This window comes from Lepidothrix coronata, unplaced genomic scaffold (assembly GCF_001604755.1).
Source record: "Lepidothrix coronata isolate B3197 unplaced genomic scaffold, Lepidothrix_coronata-1.0 Scaffold112, whole genome shotgun sequence".
Taxonomy (NCBI): Eukaryota; Metazoa; Chordata; class Aves; order Passeriformes; family Pipridae; genus Lepidothrix; species Lepidothrix coronata.
Genome location: NW_016690292.1, coordinates 589535 through 614031, shown reverse-complemented (window position 1 = coordinate 614031; position 24497 = coordinate 589535). Strand labels below are relative to the sequence as shown.

General features: G+C 45.1%; 1 protein-coding gene across 1 annotated transcript; it reads right to left on the bottom strand.

The window, feature by feature from the left end:
- Positions 1-4177: 4177 nt before the first annotated feature.
- DMBX1 (diencephalon/mesencephalon homeobox 1) lies at positions 4178-16260 on the bottom strand. The gene is made up of 5 exons (XM_017824601.1): positions 16186-16260; positions 11716-11881; positions 7461-7639; positions 5935-6289; positions 4178-5462 (listed from the first exon to the last, which is right to left on the bottom strand). The coding sequence occupies exons 2-5, from the start codon at positions 11867-11869 to the stop codon at positions 5062-5064; spliced, it is 1089 nt and encodes a 362-aa protein (XP_017680090.1). The 5' UTR covers positions 11870-11881; positions 16186-16260; the 3' UTR covers positions 4178-5061.
- Positions 16261-24497: the final 8237 nt, after the last annotated feature.

Sequence of the window (24497 nt, the reverse complement as noted above, 5' to 3'; positions counted from 1 at the left end):
GAGAGCAGATCTATGCAGAAAAATAGCTGTTTTTCAGTCAATTGAAAAAAAAGAAAATGGAGATGTATTACGCTGCTCTAGAACAGATCATAAAAAATCAGCAAGGGGCACATGGAGGAATAAGCAGGGAGGAAAAGAAAAATCAACACAGCCTGTAAAAACCAGCAGGAAAGTTCTGTAATTGACTTTTTTCAAGCTTAATTGAGTTATGTCTCATAGCTACTGTAATTAAACTAATAGAATATGGTGGATTTGAATTTGCATTTCTTTTCTACAGAGGTTTATTTAATCCTTTATGTGTGAACTCTTCAGAAATGACCTGACGTAATTCAAAATTGTCATGTCAATGGAGTTACCACACGTGCCACACAGGGACAGAAATAACTACAGTTCCCTCCTCTATGTCCACCCACTTTGGTGTCTCTTCAGCAAAGATGAGCATCTCTTTGGCTGGCTGCAGTGACAACACACACCTAGAGCTGGTTAAAGTTCTTCACATGGTAAAATATCTAAATGAGAAATGAGACGTGGGGGGGATCTGCTTGCTGATTGTTATTTTCATATTTGGGAGCATTTTTTTGTGTTTCCTACACAGCAAATGGTGATTTTTCATGGAGGAAATATCAGAAAAAAACAAACCTCTCTCTCTTTATTCCCATGTTCACCATCATAGACATTTCCCTTTGTTAGCCAAGAAGTAAAAAAGACAAGAAAAGGGAAAAAAGATGTCTCCATTCAGCCTCCCAGCATCATTACTGGATATTTTCTCAATGGTAGCATTTAGCATTTCTCCTGCACTGTTTAAATGCCTTTTAAAATTTATTTTTTTTATTTTATTATTATTATTATTATTATTAATACCTGTCAGACTTCTCTTGCAGAGTGGAAGAAATTTAACTGAAAACTCTTACCCTGAATATTGTAAATGGTTTTCTCCTGGGCCTTGATCCTACAAGGACCGTATATAAAACCTTTAAAAATTCAGTAAGCAGGGTTTGGAGCTGTAGATGGTTCACCAAGGAGAGGCAAAGTAAGAAAAGCCATAGGAAGGGGAAAAGACCAGCAGAGGAAATCTCCAGATACATAACCTATTTGCAAATAGGAATTAGGGAGAATTTTTCCAGTCTCTCCACTGTTTTTAAAGGACTGGGCATATTATTTTTCCAGCTTCTCTGCTACGCTGTGCATTTGTTTGGCATTCTTTTCATGTATTAAAAAATCAACTTGATCATCTGCATTACGGAACACAGAATGCTGCTTCTCTTTTTACATTTACCTCCCCGTGGCTGAAACTGTCACAGGGATGCCCTGCCCTGGCACCAGGTTGGCACAGCATCCAGAGAAGAGAGATATCTCTTTTTCTTCCCTATAATAGTTCTTCTGTCTGGTGATGCTCCAAGAATGTTATGCCTTTGATGGAAGAAACTGCGTTATATCCAACTGCAATGCTTGTTAAAATGTGTCAGACCTCTGCCTGGACAGTGAGGGGAGGGGAACCTCAATCCATTTTTGGTTCTGAGACTCCATCACTGACCTCATTTTCCTAAATAGCTGAGGCTGGTGGAAGGACAGGGAACAAGCAGACCTCACACTGCAAACTGGGAGATTCACAGGAGTTGTTCTCACCTGAAAAAACATTCAGGTTTGCAAAGTTCAAAGAGGAATGATGCAGAATCACTCCTTTCAGTCTTTCCACTACATACACTTGGATGGGGAGTTTCTCCCTAGGGTTTTTTGTTTGTTTTTTTTTTGGTCCAAAATAGCCCAAAAGCTCAGAGGCACTAAAACAATATGTCAAAGTCAGTTTTGACAAATAATTATTAAACTTTTGCAAGACGGAGGCCTAAATTCTTGCTTTTTTTCCATTTGCAAATTAATTTTGGCTTTAAATGTCAGAATACTCCCCTCACTGACATGCAAGTTTGACTATAAGAAGATAAACCCCAAACTTTGCATAAAATACCTCAGGGGCTCATATATATTTGAGGCAATATTTTTTTTTCTTTTGTTTATTTTTAAATTTTAAATATTTTCATCCTGATTCAGAATGGGAGAAAAACTCTCCAGGTGAGAAATATTCACATGCCCTGGTCCAGGACCAGCTGTACCTCAGTGAGCTGCTGCACCTCACAAGGCAGATGAGGATGGCACTGAAGAGATACCCCTATGGACTGGTGAAGATTCAGGTGTCTCCTCTCCCAGTTTGCTTTCTGAGCTGATGTCCATGGGTTTTATGGCGTGACAGATGCTCCATCAGGGAAGATCCCAGTAGCTGATCCAAGCCTCTGTGAGGATATCAGCAGTAACACAGGGGATGAAGAGGGTCAGGCACCAGGGTCAGTCGAGATGTGTGAAGATGGTGAATGTTTAAGTGAATTTTTGCACTGTGGCACGAGAAAGTTTCCCTCCATGGCTCAGTGGGGAAGGTCTTGTCTCCCTCCAGGGGATCATGGCAAATCTAATGCTGGATCAAGCAAGCTTATCTCCTGTGCTCCCTGTCCTCACCTTGGAGAAGCAGGCCATAAATCCACGTGTTTTGACCTTCCTATGGCAGATTCTGTGGTATCCATCATGAGCCTATGGTAAGGCTGTATCTGCCCTGGTCTGAGCTGACATCACCCTTTCCATCCCCATGGGCAGAGAAGAGATGCCTGTCTTACCTGGGGTGCTACAAGAGCAACTACCTCACTCTGTTGTCTGCCTGAAATACCCCCTGACATGAACTGCAGTTTCATGAACATCTTTTATTACTTTCATGAGAGCTGAAGTCCACATTTGGTCTCACACCCAATTACCCCGTTTGTTCGCTGGCACCACTGAACAACATCAGAAGGGGTGTTAAATTAAATTTGTATTTGCTCTGCTCTGGTAAAGCAACTCCACAGAGGTGCAGGAGTTAGCAGGGGACAGAAAAAATATAGGTAAATAGAGCCTTTTCAGGAAGGAGGAGAAAAATTAAAGCTTTGTTCGGGTGCCCCTGGTTTGGGTGACAGGCTACAAAAAATGAAAGCTGGGACTTTCAAAGGATGTTTTTGGACAGAGCAAATGTGCTTTGGTGGTTTTAATTTATTCAGGCTCCTTTGAAAGCGGCAGCCAAAAATCTGCTTCCTACAAATACATTTGGTTTTGGCAAAGTGGAGAATTCTGCCGGTCACAGGGGCTGATTTGACACAGTCAGGAAAACTGAAGCATGAGAGAAAAGCCCCAAACTGAAGTGTCTGGCACAACAGAAATATTTAAGGAAGATGCTCCACTTTCCTTGGAAGCTGACGCAGCTGATGAGCTGCCCCCTCCGGAGGTCTGCTCTTGCTACAACTTTATGAGGGATAAAACACTGTTTCCCATGAAACTTGGCTTTTCTTACACCTCTATTTGCGGGAGTTAAATGCTTTTTCAAGAGGCATTAGTGTAGCTGAAAACATTCTTTCCCTCCATGTTTTAAAGAGGTAATTTGACCCCTGGCTGCTGCCCCGGTATGAAGCAAGGTGGGAGCAAGAGGAGCCAGAGGCTATGGGTCTACACTTCGGGTTAAATCATCTGCATGGACAGCACAGCTCTGCCCACTCTGGCAGTGACAGACCCAGTCGACACTCCTGGGATACAAACCTATCACCTACCCTAGAGTCTGTTTGGATTTTTTGGTCCTAGGCAATATTAGAGATTAGATCTGGATATCATCCCTCCCTAATGCTCAGGACGATAGCAGCGGGTCCAAAAGATTTATTTGGTTTGGGAAAAAAAAAAAAAGGTGATTTAAGGTAAAAAACCCAAGGAAAATCACCAAAGGGTGAATGATGGGCCATTTCAATAAGATCGAAACTGTTCAATGCAGTAATTTTGAAGCTGGTGAATTTTGGTTACTTGCAAACCCTGCATTTTTGGCAAGTTCATCTATCCCCCCTCGGGTCCAAAGAGAATATAAAGCCCCTGCTTACACCTGCTCTGCCTCCAGCAGTTCAGCATTTTTCACTTGTTACATTCTCACTTGATAACCAGTTTTGAACTGAGAGCTTGAGGATAGAACTTGGTGATCAGAGATTTTTTTCTAGACACAGCTTGTGTTAATCAAGTTTTTGTCAAAGATCCATGTAATTCATGGCGTATGAACACACCAGGAGTTCATACAAAGTTTTTATTATTCTCTATTGTCAGAGTTAGACCAAAATGCTCTCCAAAAAGAAAACTCCGAAATTTGTAAATAGAGTTTACACTTCACTGCAGATCAATGAGGAAACAATATAGATCAAAAATAATCCTGTGAATTTGGCCTTTATTTTCTCCCAGCCAGCAGCATTTAGCCAATATGTTGTCCTCTTTAAACAAGTGCTATTAAAAAGTAAACGAAAAATGCTTGCCTTATAGGAAGTGCTTAAACAGGAAATTCACCTTCAGATCATTTCCCAGCTGTTACAAAACTAGCTTTAGCAGGGAAGGGAGAAGTGGAGTGGTGAAGTGCACAATCATTTCTCTTCCTTAGAAACACCTTTAGGATGCTGACCCAAGAAGAGCAACTAGCTACCAGCTGAGTCTGGGAGGGTGGCTGATTGTAACTTTGATACTAGCTACTAAAATTGAGAAGGAAGGGGGAATAAAAGCAAAAGAGGTCACAGTTCTGTAACACTGACAGTAACACACGGGTGATGGGTGCTGTCAACATTATAAACTATATACAAGACAAAGCAGGGCTCTTTCTTTCCCCAAAGAACGCAACAACAACAAAAAAAGGTGAATATAACACAGTTGGCACCTTATCTTGGGGATGAGGAGAGGGGGCTCCTCCTGAACGTTACAGGCTTAACTCATGGCAGTCCAGAGGACAGCTCATCTGTCTGAACATAAATCCTCTCCCCCTTCCTCCTTAAATAGTTAGGGAAGACCAGGCCGGTAGCAATGTCTGATGCAATCGTGGTGCTAATAAGACGTTAATAAAGGCAAAGTCTTCCCTGAAAGGGAGCACCTTACTCCAGGAAGAGATGGGGGTGCGTGGGGATTCAAGGAGTGACATGTCTAGTGCCAACCTCTGGTGCATCTTCTCGTGGGCAATGGTAGCTCCTCTGGCAGTCAGTTGGGCAGGGTGTCGAGCCCGAGGGACGCGGCGTGCTGCTTTGCCCGGAGCCTTAGGTTCTCAATACTCGTCGTTTTACTGTTCAGGCTTGGAAGGGAGCTGGAGGCCTGCAGGATGGGTGAGGACCAGACCTGCTGAGCGTGGGAGAGCGACTGGTAATAGGACTGACAGTGCAGAGAGCTCAGTGGCGCCATGTTGACGTTCATGCCCAAGTAGGGCATGGCAGACGGTGTCCCCATTTCAAAGGAGGAGTAATGGACCAGGTTGTTGGTGGCTGCCATGTGCTGGCGGAATTGCTCCTGCAGGCGGAAGAGGCTCAGGGGAGAGGAGGAGTAGGAGTGAGTCTGAGCCAGGCCACTGCTGGATGAAGGCGTCACAGTCGCGCTGATTGGGGACTCTGTAGCAGGAGACAGAGGGGATGGGGGTTATTCCTACAGGCTGGATGCAGGTGCTTATTTGCACCCCATTACAGCTGGGACAGCAGCATGGGCTTCTCTCTTGCACTGGTGGGCAAGCGAGAGGGGTTGTGACAGCTCATGAGAGCTAAACGTGTGTCTGTTCCATACTTGGCACCTTACAGTACAGAAATGAGGCTGAGCTCTTTGCTCTGGCTTTCCTGATGCTGCTGGGCACTGTTCTCCCCAAGATCTCACCTGAGCAGAAGGTCTTTGCTCTTTCTGCAATAGACATCATCATACCCTCTGTGGGTACGATGGCTCTGTTTCGTGCTGAGGACAGGAAGACAAATGTGGGCAGCCTACCTGTGAGCACCCACACCACAGGGAATGTGGGACTATACCCAACCACCAACACCCCCCTTGGAAACGCCAGGTCCTGACACCAACCCCCATGAAGATGCTGCCCCTCACCTGCTTTTGGGCTCGCTCTCTTGCAGTTCAAAGCCTTGCTGTCCACACCAGGGCTCTTGTCCACTTTAGCCTCATCCAAGGTGCTCTTAAACTCCTCCTCTCTGTCGGTCTGGTCCTCTGGTGCCGACTCGCTGGCCGACTGCTCCGACAGGGTTAGGTTGAGGTCTGTGCCAACCTCGCTGGGGAGGCTCTGGACCTTCTCGGTGTCCGGGGTGGTGGCCTGGGTCTCCAGCACAGGCGGCTCCGTCTTGCCCTCGCTGTGGCTCCCTTCACAGTCCTTCTGCTTCTGCAGCTGCTCTTTCTGCAGGCTCCGCTGCTTCTTCCGGAATTTGGCTCTCCGGTTCTTGAACCAGACCTTCAGTGCCACAAACAGCAAGTGAGAAAAAACAGTGAGAATCCTGCTTAGTGCCAAATTCAGCATCATTCAGCCTGGGAGCTCAGGAACCCCAACCAATGAGGTACTGCAAGCCCGCTGTGCCCGAAGGTCATTCCACTTTGCTGGACCTACTGTTTTCAGTGCACCTACCAGTAACACATCAAACATATTTAAAAAAAAAATATCCGGCCTCTATGTTGATTCTTTAAGACACTCCATTGCTGGTGGGTTTTTTGGTTTTGTTTTGTTTTTTTTCTTCCTGAATTTGTTAGGCAGTTGCACCCAAACAGAATGTCTTGCAGCTGTAATGTTTGATGACATTACATTGGCTTACACTCTGTTTCTAAAACCATTTGGTTATAAGTGTTGCCAACACTTAAAGTAAGTCGTAGGTTTTTATCTGGGAACTGAATTTAGGGAAGGAGGAGAGAATCCTTACATTTTTCAGCCTAAATGAGTAGAGACGATTAGAAGAAATACATTTGCAAATCTTGTTAGTATTGTTTGGTTAGTTAGACAAGGAAATAAACATTTTTTAGATCAAAATGTCTTGATATTTATATAAAAGAACTATTTTTTCCCACTATTTTTTCTCTTTACAGTGAAGAACTTGCTATTTGTCTTTTAAAGCTCAGCAATGCAAGAACCTCCCCACCAACAGGTTATGAACTAGCACATTGCACTAGTTGAAACTAAAAAAAAAAACAAAACCAAACAAAAACCGAAAACCAAACCCAAACCTTGGCCTGAGATGTTACAAATATTGACACTGGTGGAAAAGAGCAGCTGGAATTACTTGGGTCTCTACTCTTCTGAAAAAGCCAGAAAAGCCTTGCAAACAAATTAGTAGACTTCTATTGCTGTTTCTAAAATTTCCCCCAAAGAAATGTGAAAGAACAAATGAAAACCAGTGTACACTTCAGACAATCCTAAATTTAAAAAATGTGTATGTGGATTAAAAGTTTCTTTAACAGATGTATGAATTTGGATGATTTTAGCCTCCCTGCCCCCACCTTCAACAGCTAGTAAAGCCCAAAATCTTTGGTTGCACTGGAAGAACCCTGAAAGGTCAAGGGAGCTGTCAACCCTCTGGGAACCCCACTATATTCTTTTAAACATCCCCACTCACAAACCCACGAAATAGCAGTACCTGGACTCTGGCTTCAGGTAGGTTTGTGCACATAGCCAGCCGCTCTCTCATCACCACATCTGGGTAGTGAGTCTTCTGGAAGGTCTTCTCCAGTGCCTCCAGCTGCTGGGCAGTGAAAGCCGTGCGACTTCGCCTTTGTTTGCGGTGCTGGGATCCATAACGTGCCTCCAAAATGATGTCTTGAAATGTACAGCCGTTGGAAGACAAGAAAAGTGGCCAATTTAATTATTGGAATTTGTATGTTGACAGTTGAATAAAGCGCTGGCTAACATCAGACAAAACTACAAATATTTTTTTTTTTGCTTTAGAGCTAAAAAGACACATACACACATTTTGCTGGATAATTGAGGTGTCTGAGGAGGCAAAACCATGGTAGGGGGGTTGGAACTAGATGGTGTTTGAGGTCCCTTCCGACCCAAATCATTTTATGAGTCTGTGATTCTGGAAGTCTGTTCTGGAGAGGGAACCTCTTTCTATGACAGCTGTGGAAACTGCTGAGACTCTGGTGCTAAATTTGGTTGAAATAAGTCAATCTGCTCCAACATCAGTGGGGCAGGACACGCAGATGCCCCGACCCTACCATGGCCTAAGCATCTTTCATTAAGAAACACAATTAAAAACAACGTGGGAAGATCCCCCATTGTACTTCTGTAGTGACTCACATGTAGCTCACTGTAGTACTCAAGGCATGATACTGGACAGCTGTTCTGGTCTCCAGTTCAGCAAAGCATTTAAGCTCATGTGCTTATGTTCATTTAGCTTGAAAGCTCTGCTGAGCACAGACACTCTCCAGCATCTGGGGTGGAAACAACAGCCAGAACCACGTCCAGCCCCACTGATTGCAAGCCCAGAGCTCATGTGCTGAGCTCTTCTCAGTAGAGCATCTACTCACAAGGCCTGACTTTGCAAACTGTGCTTGGAAAATTGAGGGCAGAGAAGAAATTCAGACTGGGGAAAATCTGAGGCCAAGAGTAAAGGGCTTATTATTTTACCAGAGGCGTTATTATTGCACAACAGTTAGTGGGAGTAGAAAGATCTTAAATCAATGAAAATAAGTTACTTGAAAATGAAAAAAACCCACCCTTTATTATGCAAGTTGGGACATGCTGTGCTACAGCCTTGGAATGAAACAGTCTGGCGAGAGGTTTGCTCTCAAAAAGGAAATGCAGAAAGAGCAGTGTCTGGTATCATTTTTAATTCAGTTAAGAATGTGACTTCCAGTAGAGGAGAGGAATGAGCATACAAGAAAACAACCTAACAGGGAGAAAAGTTGGCATTATCACACGCAGGGCCAGATGAAGGCTCTGGCTGCTGTTTACTTGTGCTTTTGTCACGAGCATCGTGACACGAATCTAAACAATAAAACAAAACCTGCTGTCAGGCCAGCCCCAGCACCACACAGCGAGGTTCCAGATATGCTGGCTAACGAGCGTAGCAAATCAGCTTTGCACCACTCAAACATTCCTCTTCCAAAATTTCCAGCTGTTTCATTCTAGGTCAGCATTTGCAGTGCCTTTCTGGGGGATTGCCAAAGCCGTGTGGTTTTGGCAACCTGGCAAAGATGTGATCAGGCTAAAGGTCTTCAACAATACAGTGTTGGTTGCATACACGGGACTTTTGTGCTCGAAGTATCAGAGCAGCTCAGGGAGTTCAAACACCAGTGGTAGCTGCCCCTTTTGGAGGCAAAGGGACCATCCTTCATGCATCCAGGCACAGCTCACAGTGCAGCCAGGCAAGGAGAGGGGATGTTGCAAGACAAGAAATGAAACTGAAGCTGCCCCAAAACATTTTAAAAAGCTAACATTTGTGTTTCAAGTGCATGAAAACAGGAGAAAGGGCACTGGTTAAACACCCTACCTGCAGGCTGGAATATTCCTGAATTTCTAGAGTAGAGGTTAGACTTACCAGCTCCCCAGAGGCAGCAGCTCATGCATTAAGTTTGGCCACTCCAACGAGAGCCAACCAGCAATTATTTTAATGTTTTAACTATGTTTTCAGGCTTTGTGCGAGAAGGAGAATATAAATTGCAGGTGAGGCTCTGCAGTTACAATCAGAAACCTCTGTTTTCTGACTTAAGGTCATTTGCTTTTGTGCTGCTTTATTCTGACTGTCCCTGGAAGGCAAATGAGATCTATAACCTGCACTGAAAGATATTCAGAAGTAACAGAATGTGAGGCAACTGCAAAGGAAACAGCTCGTAGGTATATAATGCCTACCCTGCCTATGATAAGCAGACAAGGGGACTGTGGGATTTAATTTGGAAAGTCTTCCAAGTGGGTTATTAATTTTAAAGATAAGAGGTCAGGAAACCAATTGAATCTCCCAGTCAAGAATATGAGAATAGATTTTTTTATTCTTTTTTTTATCTTCCTCTGCTTTATCCTAGTTAGGGTCAAAGACATTAAGTCCTCCATGCTCTACTCTAAAAGATACAGGTGATCACAAAAATCTTTCAAGGGATCCTTGCAGCAGGAAAGGGGCCGTGGTCTGCAAGGCACATTGCAGAGTTCAGGGCCTTCTGCTCCCACCTGACCACCTACATACTGAAAAGGTGAGGGAATAAACGTATGGACAACCAGGACAAGGAAAGTGCCCACCTGTCATCATTCTGCAGCCCAGCAGTAGAGCCAGAATTAGAGTCCAGGTCTCCTTAATTCCTCTTTGGTTGTTTATTGATGAGGACAGTGACTCTCTTCCCTCCCCTGTACTGCTGCAGAGATCCCACAGCCACGGAGTGGTCTGAGGAATCAGTGGTCTGAGGAGGTCACTACTGACAGCTGGATAAGGGAACATTGCTGGCATGAAGATTTGACAGTCAGCTGTGGTTCAATGATCCAAAGAGTCCGAGACCTTTATCATCATGTCTTTGTGGACTACACACCTGGGAGGACCTTCCTGAAACTTGTGCATCCTTATTTTGGTGTAGGCCCTTATCTGTTAAATTTAGGCCACAAGTTTTCTGGATAGATAATTTATTTCACCTACTCTAGGTTAGGATTCACTCTACATCTTTTTTTTTTTTCCTACATTTTTCTTTTCTCTTTGATATCAGACAACTAGAAAGCTATCTTAGAACAGAGGCATATTTTCAGTCAGTCAGGGAAGATTATTCCATTCTGAGGTGGTTTCTAGAATCACATCTATAGTAACTTTTTGCTCTGGCTTCCATGTCCTGGTTGTCAGGTCTGCTCTACCTCACTGCATCCAAGTCCTGACCAAAACAGTGATGTTGCAGCTGCTGCTCACTTGCATTACAGGAGCCTCTGATGATCTCAGCCAGGTCTGGATGTTTTGTGACAGGTTGAAATTTAGAGCAAATACATGTGCCCTACCATACCAAATATTCTCAGGTCTCCATCTATTACTTTTGAACAACTTCCCCTTCCAAATCATAAAATACTACTTGGACTTTGCACTTCCTTCTAAAGACAGCATTGATGCAGGGCAGTTACAACCATGGCTGAACACAGAAAACCAGCTCTGGATCAGCAGCTCCTGTCCCACTGTCCCACCATCGACAGTGCTGTGTAAATAACACAGTCTGGGCAAAGTCACACAGACTTGATTGGAGCCTAAAAGGCTCTTTTATGGAAGGCAGCAGGACCTGCATGGAAGTGTCACCCTAGCCAAACTCTAGGATTCCCCAGGAAAAAATAGATCAAGGTTAAACCTAAAGAAGATCCAAATGAAGATTGTTTGCCAGAGGGAAAGAGTGGTTTATAGGACAGAAGTGGGAAATACCTGCTTGAAGGGACAACACGGAAAAACAAGCTATGGCCTGGGATGGCCAGAGATGGCTGTCAGGGGATGCAAGATCTGGACCCCTTGGTGGGGGAGTCCAATTCACTGTTTGCTCATGTTCGTTGTGCTCTTATTTGCTAACAAGAAAGTAAAATTTTCTGCTATTTTCTGTCCCCTTTTTAAAACATATTTCAGTGTCTTTTTAATTCTCTCTTTTCAGTCCCATATAGTGGGGCTGTACCCACCTGCCCCCTGAGCCTCCCAGCCGTCAGGGGCCGGTCTGCAGCAAGGTGCAGTGGCCCTCTGACAGCCAGCACTGCTGGGCAAGTGTCCCCTGCAGAGCCTGGCCACATGGCCAGTGCAGAGGAGCACACCGTACCAGCTGTCTGTGTCACACACCAACTCACAAAGAAGAGTTTCCCTCAATGCAAGCAACAAGGGTTTTGTGGTTTTGGTTTGTTGCTTTTTTTTTTTTTTTCCCCAGGGAACAGCAAAAGCCATGAGTTGTTCTTACCAGCCAGTCTCTCTGCCAAGGTGAGGGCGTGCACCGAGGGCCGGTAGTCGGGGGCGTGCTGGGCTTGCTGAGCTGCCTGCTGGTGCAGGTTGTACATGGCACTCAGCGAGTTCATGGCGTGCAGGGAGTAGCCGTTCACTCCATAGTGCTGCATGGTGACATAAACCTGAAAAACATCAGCCAGAGGAGATAGGGGCTTAGGGATGTGCTGTCCCAGCATCCTGGTGTCTCAGCAGAGCACTGGAAATGCTGAGCTCAAAATTAAGCTGCTGCGTGCAAAGCTCATGTCCAACCTCTTTAACTCCAACAGGTTCTGGGACGGGAATCAATTCCTATACCAACACTAGTCTGGCTTCCAAGCTTAAAGCCTGGCACCTGACTATATCTCACTCAAGATATGCTTATCAAAAGATGGGAAAGTTTTTTCACACACCACAATAAAATTTAACATGTTTCTGTGACTTCTAATGAATTGACCTAGCTCTATCCCAGGACTAGCTGGGATTTTGTCCCTGTCATTGCTTACAGTGGGCTGTTTCATAATCCCATTGCTGTAATATCAAATAATCTTTCCTATCTGAACCCACTCATGTGTAATTTGTTCCCATTCATTTTTCTTAAGGTTCTTCTTAAGAAAACACAAATGATACAGAAAAGAAAAAGAAAAAAAAAAAAAAGGCATGTGGTGTAAAAGAAAATAAATCTGTAGCGTAATAGCACACCAAAAATGTTATGGTTAAAGAGGGAATAAGGTTTGCAATAAATACTGACATTTCATAGCTCAATAGCAAGGAAATTATTTCAGAAAACTAATGGCTTTTTTTTTTCTAGTGTGGGCTCTGCATGAAACTTCAAGCTCTTTTTCCTTACAGATCATCTGTAAAACTGAGCTAATATTGATCTCAAAAGCCAAGCGATGCTTCATTCATCCCTGCTGTAAATGACTGAGGGCCTCCAGGATGCCGTTTCTGCAGTTTGTAAGACATCAGAGAGGAAGTTGTGAAACATTAGCCACAAAATAAATTTTTTAAACCGCCGTTTACATCAGCAAGTCATCATCTGGAAAGTCAGTGCAATGAATGAACGTTCAGAGAAAGAGGGGCAGCTGGACTAACTTAAGGAAAGCAGACGTCTTTTTTAGGCAACCTCTTAGAAAACAATTAAAATGCTGGGGGGGAGGTGGTTCAACACCCATGGTTGGGTTTCAGGAGAAACCTGATGCGTTGAACAGCAAAAATCTGGAAGAACAATTATCTGTTGTATTTTCTGTACTGAGAAAGCACCTTCATTTTTGCCCATGATTTATACCATGGAGGACAGACTCGGAGTGAAGAGGGAGAGATGGAAATGAGTTGGTCCCACTACCCCTCCTGCTCTGAACTCCTATTCTCTCCATCTTGACGTAGGAAGCACAAACTTGGAGTGACCCTGTTTAACATCCAGAGACCAAGCTGTAGCTGCTCGGAAAAGCAGTTGAATTTTTTACTATAGGGTCTGGCAGTGACCTGGGGCATCTTGTGACCTCTCCCTCACAGGCATCTCTCTGTCACGGCGCTCAGGATCAGAGGAGGGAAGCCATGCAGCTGGAGTTGGGTAAAATGCTCTGCCGGCTCAGGGATGACCATTGTTGCTCTAGGATGTTTGGGTTTTGTTTCGACTGAGGGATTTTGGGGAAGCAGCGTGAGTTCTGCTTTTGGGATTGTCTTCTCAAAGAGGCTGCAGTAACCCCTAATTTGGGAATCTAGCACTCAACCTCACTCCTGTTTCCCCAAGTCCCTTGTGCTTCACCACTGCATCATTTCAGCACTGAAAGCGCTGATGGAGGGTGACAGATCCAGGTGTGGTGACACCACAAAGATGTAATACACACCCTGATGCCCTTCATCTGCTTTGTGTCTACCTATTCACCCACTCTGGATTCACTCCCCTTACCCTAAGCTGTGAAAATGGGCATTTTTTGTTCAGATGCCAACCTCACACAAAAATGCCATAGCTCTGCTCTAACACAGCCTAGGGAAGACCTAAGCAATGCCAAAATTGTTTGCTGGTTCTCTGATCAAGGTGAGGGACTTTACCCGCCAACAGATTTTCAGCATTTATATTTATTTTTCCCATAAACCCCACTGGGTTCACAGTGAAATTATAGCTGTGATGTTGCTTTCCTGGACTGCACAGCTTTGCTGCTGGTGGCATGTCTTAAGGGACAGGAGTGTGTCCCAGTGACATGTCCCCTTAATGTGGCCACAGAGGACATCTCCCATCACCTGGGGAATACTTGCAGGTCTCTGACTCAGACACTGTTCTGGGTGGTTTCAGTGACATCTGTGGCACAGCCTCACCCACCCTTGGTGTGGTTTATTTCCAGAGAGCATCATCCCACCCCAGCCTGCAGCAGGGCAGTGCCAGGACACACTGAGCTGGCTCAGAGGGCAGCAGGGCTCAGCCAGTCCTCCTCATCAGTGAGTCCGCCGCAGGCGGGTGGAAAGTTGTTCCCTGCCTCTCACAGACAAGAGCAGGACCGCCTTTTCTGGCCAACACAGGCAGCAAAACAGAGATTTGCAACTTTGTTTTGCCTCCTCCCCTCCCACCCCCTAACTTGTGAACCAGCTGGCTGGTTCCACCAGCTCTGGCCAGCGGGGTGGAGGTCTCAAAGCTTATTAAGTTCCTGCGTGTTTCGCGAAAACTGTTTGAGGACACAGAACCTATTAGCTGCCCGGGGCTGCTGCCAGACCTCTGTCCTTAATAGATGCAGGAGAATCCACACCGGGGTTCAGCCTTGCCAGAAGATACGTGGGAGGCCAAGTGTCTTTGACTCCCAACTCACAGAAACGCCTGTTTTTCTTTTCTAATCCCCCTTGCATGCTGTCGGTTGTGTAGCAAGCTGGCACATTAAAGGAAAAATGAAGAGGGAGAGGAGGGGAATTTTCCCATATTATTCAGTCTTCCCAGGACACTGCCAATGGTGTTGTGTCTGGAGCCCAGTGTTTCCACTGAAACACTTTCTCCAGGAATATTTCAACTTATTTGATTGCTAAAAGATGATTTTATGTGTATACATGTCTCTGAACAAACTCTTCTGGGTGACCTAGAAGAAAGCGCACCCAAAAAAAAAAAGAAAAGAAAAAGGACTTCATTAGGATGGACTCAGGACAGGAGTCAATGCCCATCACAGCTTTGGTGGTAACTGCCTGGTACAATGCAGTGCAGACAACAGGCAGAACTTCCTACTCACTTGTGCAGCAAATGTATCATCCCAGATTCAGTATAAAAAATGAGGGAATTTACTGAGCGAGACTGTTCAGCCTAGTAAGCAAAGTTAACTGAGACCACAAACAGCTCCTGTTTAACTGTCAGCTCCAAGCTCACTCCAACCCCAATAAATTAAATATTTAAAAGACATCATGCAGCAATTTTTTTTAATGGAGAAAGCCATTCATCAAGCCACTGCTGTGTTTCACAAGCTGTCGAATAGTGCTTACACTGGTTAAAATAATCTTTATATTTCATTAAGCAACCAAATAAGCTGATCCCTTCCCACTGGCTGTATAGATGGTTTTAATTTTCAAAATCTGCAAATGCATCTTTTATGTCTCTGGGTGGCTGGAGGGCCTTGGGAACAGCCGCAGCCGGGAGGAGGATGAGAGCAAAGTTCGAATTCCTGCTTAGTGGAAGAGAATGGGCTTGAGCAGTCAATAAGCTGGGAGGGTAACGTAGGGCCCATCCTGGAAGAAAGGGGATGCCTCATCCTGCTTTTGTGCATTAGAGATCATTGAAGAGTTGGGAGCAGTGGAGAAAGGAGATGGGAGCCAAGGAAAGGTGCAGGAAAACAATAGGTGAGAGAAAAATACCACTGCCAAGAGCCTGTGGGCTGATCCTGCAGCGTTTGCTCAGCACAGGGGGGTGGGTGCTGCCATGCAGTGCCCAGGGCTGGTACCTCCTGGGGCAAGTGGTTTCCTTCAGTGGCCCTGAGGGGCCATGCATCAGTGACTCTCCCATCCCCAGCACCACAAGACTTGCTCTCTCCCAGCTGCCCACATTTCACAGCTCCAGGCTGTGAGGTCTCCCCACCACACCCTGTGCCAGACCCTGCTGGGGTTCCCCCTCCTTCTGCCGCCGCAATCCTGGCATCGCTACCTCAGTCCCAAAATTCTCCTACGGCTTTTTACCTCTCACTTATATTTTCACTATGGAAGACTCACGGCTGCTGTGCCTATTTTTCATCCCAAGCCTGCAGACCTCTCAGACTGCAGGGGCTGTGTCCTTCTAAGATCCAGCCTCACAGAGAGGACACAAGATTCCCCTTAGCTTTAGCTGCTGCTGTCTATGAGAAGTCCAGGTTTTTCCACTCCCTGCATTGCTTTGAGACCAGGCAATGTAGGTCTCTGCCCATCACAGGCTAGCCCAGAGAGCAGACCACTCCTTATTCAGCTGCTGCTGTTCAATCTGATGCAAAAAAATGTGTACATTTACCAGCCAGGAACAGGAACCCTGTTATCCCAGAACAGATTGGGATAGCTCCAACCAACAACATGCCTCCCATCCATCCCTTCCCAACACTGGCCTCGGAAGCCTCTGGTTCCCATGAAGTCGTATAGCACAAGAGTGGTGCAATTTATTGTGCACCACTTAACAGTGTGGCCTGAAGGGGAGATTTGGCCCTGGGTTTTAACATTAACAGCTTTAGCGTATCAATTTTTCTATTTTGCAAGTTTCCCCGTTTAACTGGTACCTAATTTTGTATAATTTTTCACGTAATTCTGTCCTGAGAGAAGATGTGAAGAGAGACCCATGTGTTTCCTCGCCAGGTGAAAACTCCTGTTCTGAATGGCTTGTGTATGTGTAAAAGCAAAACAAATCTGGGAACAATAAAACATATTTTAAAAATGAGATACTGAAGTTTTTTGAAAAGTACCTTGCAACAAATCATCCATATTTTCCCTTCTATCAGGAGAAAAAAAAAAAAAAAACAAAACACTCAAATAAACCCACAAAATTCACTCTGGAGCTGTATTAAGCGGACCCAAGAATTTGAGATCAGGGCTATTTTCTGCTCGCTCTTGTCCTCATTTCACTGCCTTACTCCCCCCATCAAAACATCATCAGTCCGTACCTGGTTTCACCTGCCAGCCAAACACAAAATCTTTAGTAAAATTACAGAACTGACACAACTCATTAATGGAAAAATGGATCTATCCCTGCAGCCTGCAAACTCAAGTGTCATTTGTGCTGGCCACAGAGCTCGTGTTAGTGCTGGTGAGCTTGTCCCCGTCCTGATCTGTCCTGAATAAAGGCATCCTCAGCAGATCCCTGTGCCAGCACTGCTCTGAAGGAGAAGAGTTTTAAATCAAGACAGTGGATTTGCTCCCCAAATCTATACTCAGTGAGATGGAGAGATTTTCTTCAATAGGTTATTCTGGCCAGTTTTCCCAGGGAGAAACAAACAAACAAACAAAAAAAAACAGGACAAGACATTTGCTCTTCTCAAGCAAACTGTTGGGTGAGATGAGTTTGAGGCTGGAAGCAGGACTTGAAGCTTTGCAGGGGTTTTGGATCATTTTCTCTTTTCCCTTCAGCTTGTCCCTCCAAATAGTGAGTCATCCCAAACTCAAAGAAGTACTGAGACTAAATTCATTGATCTACCCAAGGTGCTCAGGTGCCATCACAAAGAATGGGGCAATAAAACCTGTAAGTTAAGAATACTGATTTTTTCCTAGAGAACTCAGGAAGAGGATACAGGATACCAGAGTCTGTTTTTTACTGGTAGGCACTGTGGGGTGTTGTTACATTATCACTTCATCAAAGCTGTCCCAATACTGGGAAGGTTGGTAATGGTGGGGTGGGGGGGTGTATGAGGCCTTCTTTATGTGGGAAATAAGCTGTACAAAAAAAATTAAATCTGGACTTTGGAAAGCCATTGTCAGAAAGGAATTTCAACACTCTAGTTCATTACTTAGAAAGAGAGATTCACCACAGATGCATTTGAAGTTTGGAAGAGCTCGGCACGGCCTCAGGTTTGTGCCCTATACAAGGCACAGCTTGAGCATGGGGAAAGTATCAGTTAAAAAAACCCCTAACATGAAACAAAACTCTGGTACTCTTGATTTGTGTTCAGGGTCCTGCAGGTGACAGAAAAAAAAACAGGAGCAGCCCTGTCAGATAAAAGGAAAATTGTGGTCCTCAGCCCGAGCACCTGCTAAGGTTGGTACAAATCACTACTCGTGTTTATGCAAAGCACAGGAACACACTGTTCATTACTAACAGGTAATAACAGCAAATGGTTTGTGCTACAACATCCCATCCCCCTTATCACCACTGGCAATAAACATCATCAAAAATAAAATCACAACGAAATATCCGCCCCCCTCTCCTGAAGCTGTTCTGCGCTATGATTTTATGCTTTAATTCCTTATGCAGGAACACTTTAAATCAGCAAGATGAATAACGAATCTCTGACTCTGTGTATCTCACATTCTAGGAAAACAGGCTCACTCTATATAAAGAGATTGAGTTTATATGTATTTGGTACTAAATGAATTACATACCTGGGGGGTTATGAATAAATGATCCATGCAAGATCATTCAATCTTTTTTTTTTATATATCCCTAAATCTTTTAGATATATAAAGGTCCAAAATCACGTAAGATAATAACCAACGTGTTATAAATCAAGTTTTGTTCCTCACGTGAGATTACCGAATGTCTAAGGAAACAATTTCACCTTTCTAGTGGATGAAATATAAATAATTTGAAATACTGCAACACATCATAGTTTCTCATTCAAACGTCAAAGTCTGAGAGCAACATGCACCATAAAAATAGGCTTCTAAAGGACTTTTCTTGTAACTGAAATAAAGGAATTGAGAACAGCTCTCAAAAAAATTCCCAAGACTTCACATTTCTGATCTTCCTGCAATATTTTTACACCCGTGTAAATCCCTGGATTTAAATGGTGTTAATTTCTTACTGCAGGCAGAGATCTTAATTGGACAGATCTACTTAAACGAGTCATAACTCTCCAAAAGCAAAACCTGACCAATTGCACCAATTCTTGCAGCTCACATTCAACCATAACTAGTGACCTTGGTATAAATAAAGAGATATTTTTCTTAAAACCAGGAGGACTGCTAGCAGCTGAAATTTGGAAATACTTCCAGTTAGGGACAGCATCACAGTTTTGGGGTAGACCTTAATAGTTGCCTCTGTTGAGGCTGTGCTGCTGATGAGCACAGCAACTGTGTTTGCAATGCTCATCTATTTGTAGCGGAAGCACAATAAGATTCTTGTGAGTTTTATAAAACAAACCTCAGAGCATCCTGCTGGGACAAGAAAGTTTTATTGTAGGACTTGAAAAACTCTTGACACCAGGTTGTGAGCAGCTGAGATAACAGGCCCTGGCTCACAGAGGTAACTCTCATCAGCTGCTGCGATTTTTATTTAAGGCTTTTGTGAAATCATCATTTTTCCCCCAAAAGCCCCATATAACAGAACTGAGCCATTGATTAGATGGTTCCTGGCAAAAGACTTTCTAGTGCCTCTGTTTGCAGAGGCAATCTTCAGAGGGGCAGGCTCACTATGTCTAAAGTAAAATAAAGACATCCTGAAAGTCTCTGCTTTTGAGTGAGGGATAAGTTTTAGGGCTTGGAGCCCAGCAACTTGCCATGTCGAGCCAGGACTGGCATCACTAAACATCACTGTGGTGCTAAATCTGTTGCTTGTCATAATTTACACAAGACAATGAGTGCTTACAGATCAAACCAGGAAAAATCTCCTTTCCCTCCTTCAGAGCAGCGCTCAAGCCTCAGGAAAAGCTCTTAGAATTTATATTGAAGTGAAGCATTTTGCTGGCTAAATAAGAAAAGCTCTTAATATGAGCATCACTTTGACTCTAGTTTCTCATCTCATTCTGCTTCCAGCTCAGTCAGCAGCAAAAAAAAAAAAAAAAAAAAATCATGCATTTAAGATTTCTTATGATTAATAGCACAGTGGAAACTGAACCCTACAGCCCAGCTCTGCCAACACTGCTGCTGCACTCTCCACATCCATGGCTGTGAAATGCAGCAGCATCCCACTGCAGCCAGGCTCACACATACCTGTGATGCCCACCTGCCCTCACCTCTCCAGACTGCCCTGACTTCAAGACTTGGAGTACCCTTAAAGCCTCTGCAATCAAACTACTGAATTCACAAACAGCTTAAAGGGTTTATCTTGGGTGTTTATATGAAAAAAGTACTTTCCCCCATCCCACCCCTTCCAAAACAAGCATGTTTCTGGCTTAGCTGTATTTCCACACAGTTTGTCTGGCTCAGACCTTCCCCTCACTTCTGTGAAAATGGCTTTGCTTGAGAAGCATCATTTTGTTTTCCCTAATGCTGGCAAAGGGAATTTTCCAAACCAGACTTCCCAAACCCTGTCCTTCCCCAGGGATGCTGGCAGCATGAGGGTGGCTCGCTGCTTTCTCTCTGCCCCCAAAACAGCTTTTGCCTGCAGCATATTTGACTGCAGATTTCTTCCAGGAGCAAACCAACCAGCTTGAAGGCACCTTCCTGGGGCTGCTGTTGGGGGTTCAGGAATCTCCAGTGTCCCTGGAAGATGGAGCGATATCCTGGAGGATTTTACCCATGGCATAGTCCTGTCAAAATACGTTTCAAGCCTGTGACATGTAGTGACAATGACCTCTGTCTGTCCTGAGCACCACAACCATGACGCTGATCTTACAATCTAGCCCAGAGCCCTAACAAGGGAGATCAGACACTGCAAGAAGTGCTTGCAGTCCTGACAGATAAGCTTTGTAAAGATTTGCTGAGGCAGTTGAAGACATTCCTAGTCCTGCCCCTGCTGCTCTCAAGCGCTACAAGCCTGGAAGCCAGGCTGGCAGAAGGGAATGCATGCTTACTCCAGGCATTCCCAGTGCAATGCCTCAGCTCCAGGGGCAGCAACTGGGATGAGGCATGGAGGGAGGGTGATTTCTCCACCCACCATCACTACTCCTCAAGTAAAAAGCTGGAGCTGTATTTCTGGGTGTTAAGCTGAGAGCAGTTAGGTACACACACAAGGAGGAGAGCAACATGTTTTTGTGAAACGCACAAATGTGGTTTGTGCTGCTTTCTTGGAGTTTAACCCAGCTGGCACAAAACTATTTTCCTAGGTGCTCTTTCAGCTGGTTAGTTGACAAGCTGTGAGGCTGTGACAACCAAGTGCAATTCTGCTTGAAGGTGATTTAGAGAAATATAAAGAACAAGCAAATTTTGAAAGCAGCAGAGTTGAGAGCGTGCAGCCAGGATGTTTCTGCAAGTTCAGCTACACTCTGGCTCTGCCCCTGAAGATGGTTTTTACAGCACTCAAAACAACAGTCACAAAACACATGGTGGCAACTGCTTCTGCTCAGACTAAGATCAGCTATAAGGCAAAATAACAAACAAATCCTACTTTAGTCAAAAAGAAAAAAAATAAATTCTGAAGGGCAGTTCCAGCAAGCCATGCAATTGTGAGGCTCTTCTAACACCTTAGAAGTATTAAAGTAATTCCTAAACCAGAAATTTTAAGTTTTTCTCCAAGTGATAACACTCATCGTCATCCTGCCACTTAAAAAAAGCCGTTTGAATTCAGTGGCTTTCACAGGGCGGGGCTGGGGTGGGGGGGAAGACTCGTGCCACCTTAAAACAGGGCCACGAACTGGAGTCAGCAGCAGTGGTGCCAGGGGCTGGGGAGCACCACGGCTGCATGTAATGCTTCCTTTCCCGTAAGCCTTTGGATCCATACACCGAATTAACTGCGGCTGCCAAGGTAAGCAATGTAGTTTGGCCACCAGCAGGTGATCTGTGCTTTAAAGGGCTGTGAGCTGTAAAGCAGGCAGAGCAGCTAAATGTACACTGGGTTTGGAGGGGAGATGTGGAGTCCTTCAGCAGAAGCATGTCTGCTTGCTCCCCCCCGGTGCTGAGGACATCAGCTTTCCACAACTCCCTTTGGGGGAACATTTTCCGCCCGCCAAGATCCATCAGCTGGTCCACCCCAGTGCAACTGTCACTCTTTCTTTGGAAGGTCCTAGTGGAGCTCCCAAGCATCACCCCCCACACTTTCAGTTTTAGAGCAGCATTTCTCAAGTCAGTATTTGCTCTGGCCGTACAGAGGCTAAAGTTGGTCCTAAGAGAGCTGTGCCAGCAGCTACCAGGAAGAAATCACATTCTTGTTGTCTTCTACCTACAACTCCTGGCTGTAAATGCCCATTTCCCACCCTTTGGAGAACTGCTGGTCCATCCTGCTCCCAGCCCCTCTCAGAGACACTCTCCTTCCCAGGAGCTATATCTGTACCAGACCTGCTTTAGAAAACATGAGAAGTCTGATCCAAAACCTAATGAAGTCAAAGGGGGGAAAAAAAAGAAAAATCAATTTCAATAGCTCTTAAAAGTGGAATAAACTGGTGGGAAAAGTTCCAGGGTTTGGCTAACCCAGTGCACCATAAATTAATTCCTGAATATTTAATTACATTTACAAGTTCTCCACCCTCTTCACAACAAGCATATTTTGATGGAAATTCCCCCAAAGTAGGTTAGCTTATCATTAGGTGTATAGGATTGGAAAATTTTGGATTTATTGAATCCATGTTCTTCAGCATTTTCCCTACTCCTGTGTTTTTCCAAATGAAGCGAGGTAGCTGTAAATGTGTTCTGTTTAGACATGAGTGGTGGAAATCAGTACTCAACCTTTTGAAAAGGTTTAAACCCAATTGACATTTGTCAGTGGCTCAGCAGATGCATTTTGACGAGCTGAAATTTTGGGATGCCACTGAAAAATCACTGGAGTCTTAGAAAACACGGACTACTTCTACATAAAGTGTTTACCCACAGCATTACCAGTATATTCAGTAGATAGCCACATCATAAGAGCTGGACCAGCTCTTTGTTTTGGCAGTGCTGGCTGTGATAATGACAGAAGAGAAAGAAACAGTTCACTCTGGCTTCTTTTCATGCAATTGCCCTCTTTCTCTGTAAAGCATCCTTTTGAAGGATAAAGACACTGGGAACAAAACCCACTGAAGTCACTCCCTCTATAACTATATTGTGCAAAATATTGCCTGGCCAGCTTGCCCCCTCTCTGATCTGTGTGAAGCTCCTTTGGCTCCGTTTCTTTGATGCAGGTTAGTGGCATTGGCACCGAGGAGAAGCAACATCTGCACCAGCGCCGTGAAAGAGCTGTGCCTTCTGACATGGCATTAAGATCACTACAGGAGCCTCCTCATATGTGTTAGCATGAGGAGAATCTCCCATTCAGTCATCAACATCTCTCTAAATCAGCAGGAAAAGCTGGAAAGCTGATCTAAACTGGTTTTCTGTGTACCGATGGTGCAGTTTTAGGTGTATTTTTGCATGGAGTATGTTGGTGTAATTTAATACAACCTCTCATCAGTCATGGGCTAACTCATGGTTGAAGTCACTCTTACTTTTAAGGAATTTTGTGCCCATTACAGCTCTTTCTTAGTTAGAATGGAAAAGCTGAACTTAGAAACATGATCCGAAAGCCAAAGAGTTGTAGGTCCAAGTCTCTCCAGCTGGGGCAAGCAAGGAAGCGGGATTGAGTTGCATCAACTTACTCATGGGTGAAAAGTCAACATGGAAGGGAAAAAAAGCTAAACAGTCAGCGTGCCAGTTCTGAGATGTGGTTAAGAGAGACGCAGAGCAGTGAGAACCTGCAGATTCACACTCTGTCCACCACTGCACAGGGAGTGTGGGCCAGGGAGGGCGTAAAACCTCTCCTCCTCAGGAGGAGCCCCATCCTGCTCTCCCTAGGAGAGACAGGGCAGAGGGACAGCCTCGTCTGCACTGGAGCACCCCTTGGGGCTCTGCCTTTGCCCCTCATAGAGAACACAACTCACCTTCTGTAGGTGGGTGAGGAACCCAGCAGGGTCAGTTGACCACGACTTGGAAACTCAGGGAGGGGACGAAAAAAAAAGCAGCAGGGCTTGCTTGAAAAGCTGGGAAAGGTGGGTACTGAAGGTTACCCCCGCAGCCCAGTTCGCTAAACCCCGGGCAAGCTGGGAAGCGGCCGGCGGCTCCCGCGGCCGATCCCACCCGAGCCATCTACGAGCAGATTACGCTTCTCATTTGCTTTGTGTTCCGTGCAGAGGTGAGGGAGAGAGAAGGGGAAAAAAAACCCCAACCAGCCAACCAACCCTCCAGCCCTGCCTTTAGGGAAGCGGGAGGCTACTTCAGTCAAAACTGTTATCCATTAACATCCAATTATCACTTGGTCCAAGCCATTAATTATAAATCAGCCTCCTAATTGGGATAATTAGCTCTCTGCTACTTAATGTAGTATGACTGATGCGTTTGGAAAGAAAGTAATCAGTCCATTTGTTTAGCGTTAGGCGAACAAATCCAACTCTCATGGTTTAATTTCAGCCGCAGCCTTCCCACCCCTCTCACCCCCCTCCCGGCCCACCATCAGCATTCAAAGCTCATTGCAGCTCCATTAATTGTTTGGCAATCACGGCGGGGAGGGGCACACGCATCTCCGCGGGGCTTTCGAGAGGGCAGCCCCCGGCCCCGGGATGCGAGCGGACTCGCCACTCCCTCGAGGGGGAATCGCTGGGGTTTTGGGAAGGGGGTTAATTAGAGGGGATGGGTTTGAACCTGAACACGACCCACATCTACGATCGCTCCGGAGGAGCGAGGGGCTCTACGCCCCGCAGTTCCCCGCATCCTCTCGCCGCCTCGGCCGGGTCTCGCTTCTAGAAACCATTTCGGGGAGAGCGGAAAAACTTTCCTTTTCATTTTTCCTCTCCTTTC

What these genes read in the sequence shown, in the direction of transcription:
- DMBX1 (XM_017824601.1), bottom strand. Translation starts at nt 11,869, where the DNA reads ATGCAGCACTATGGAGTGAACGGCTACTCCCTGCACGCCATGAACTCG. An exon ending in CTTGGCAGAGAGACTGGCTG is followed by an intron (nt 7,640 to 11,715) that starts GTAAGAACAACT and finishes GTACATTTCAAG; the next exon opens with ACATCATTTTGGAGGCACGT. An exon ending in GAGAGCGAGCCCAAAAGCAG is followed by an intron (nt 5,463 to 5,934) that starts GTGAGGGGCAGC and finishes CTCCTGCTACAG; the next exon opens with AGTCCCCAATCAGCGCGACT.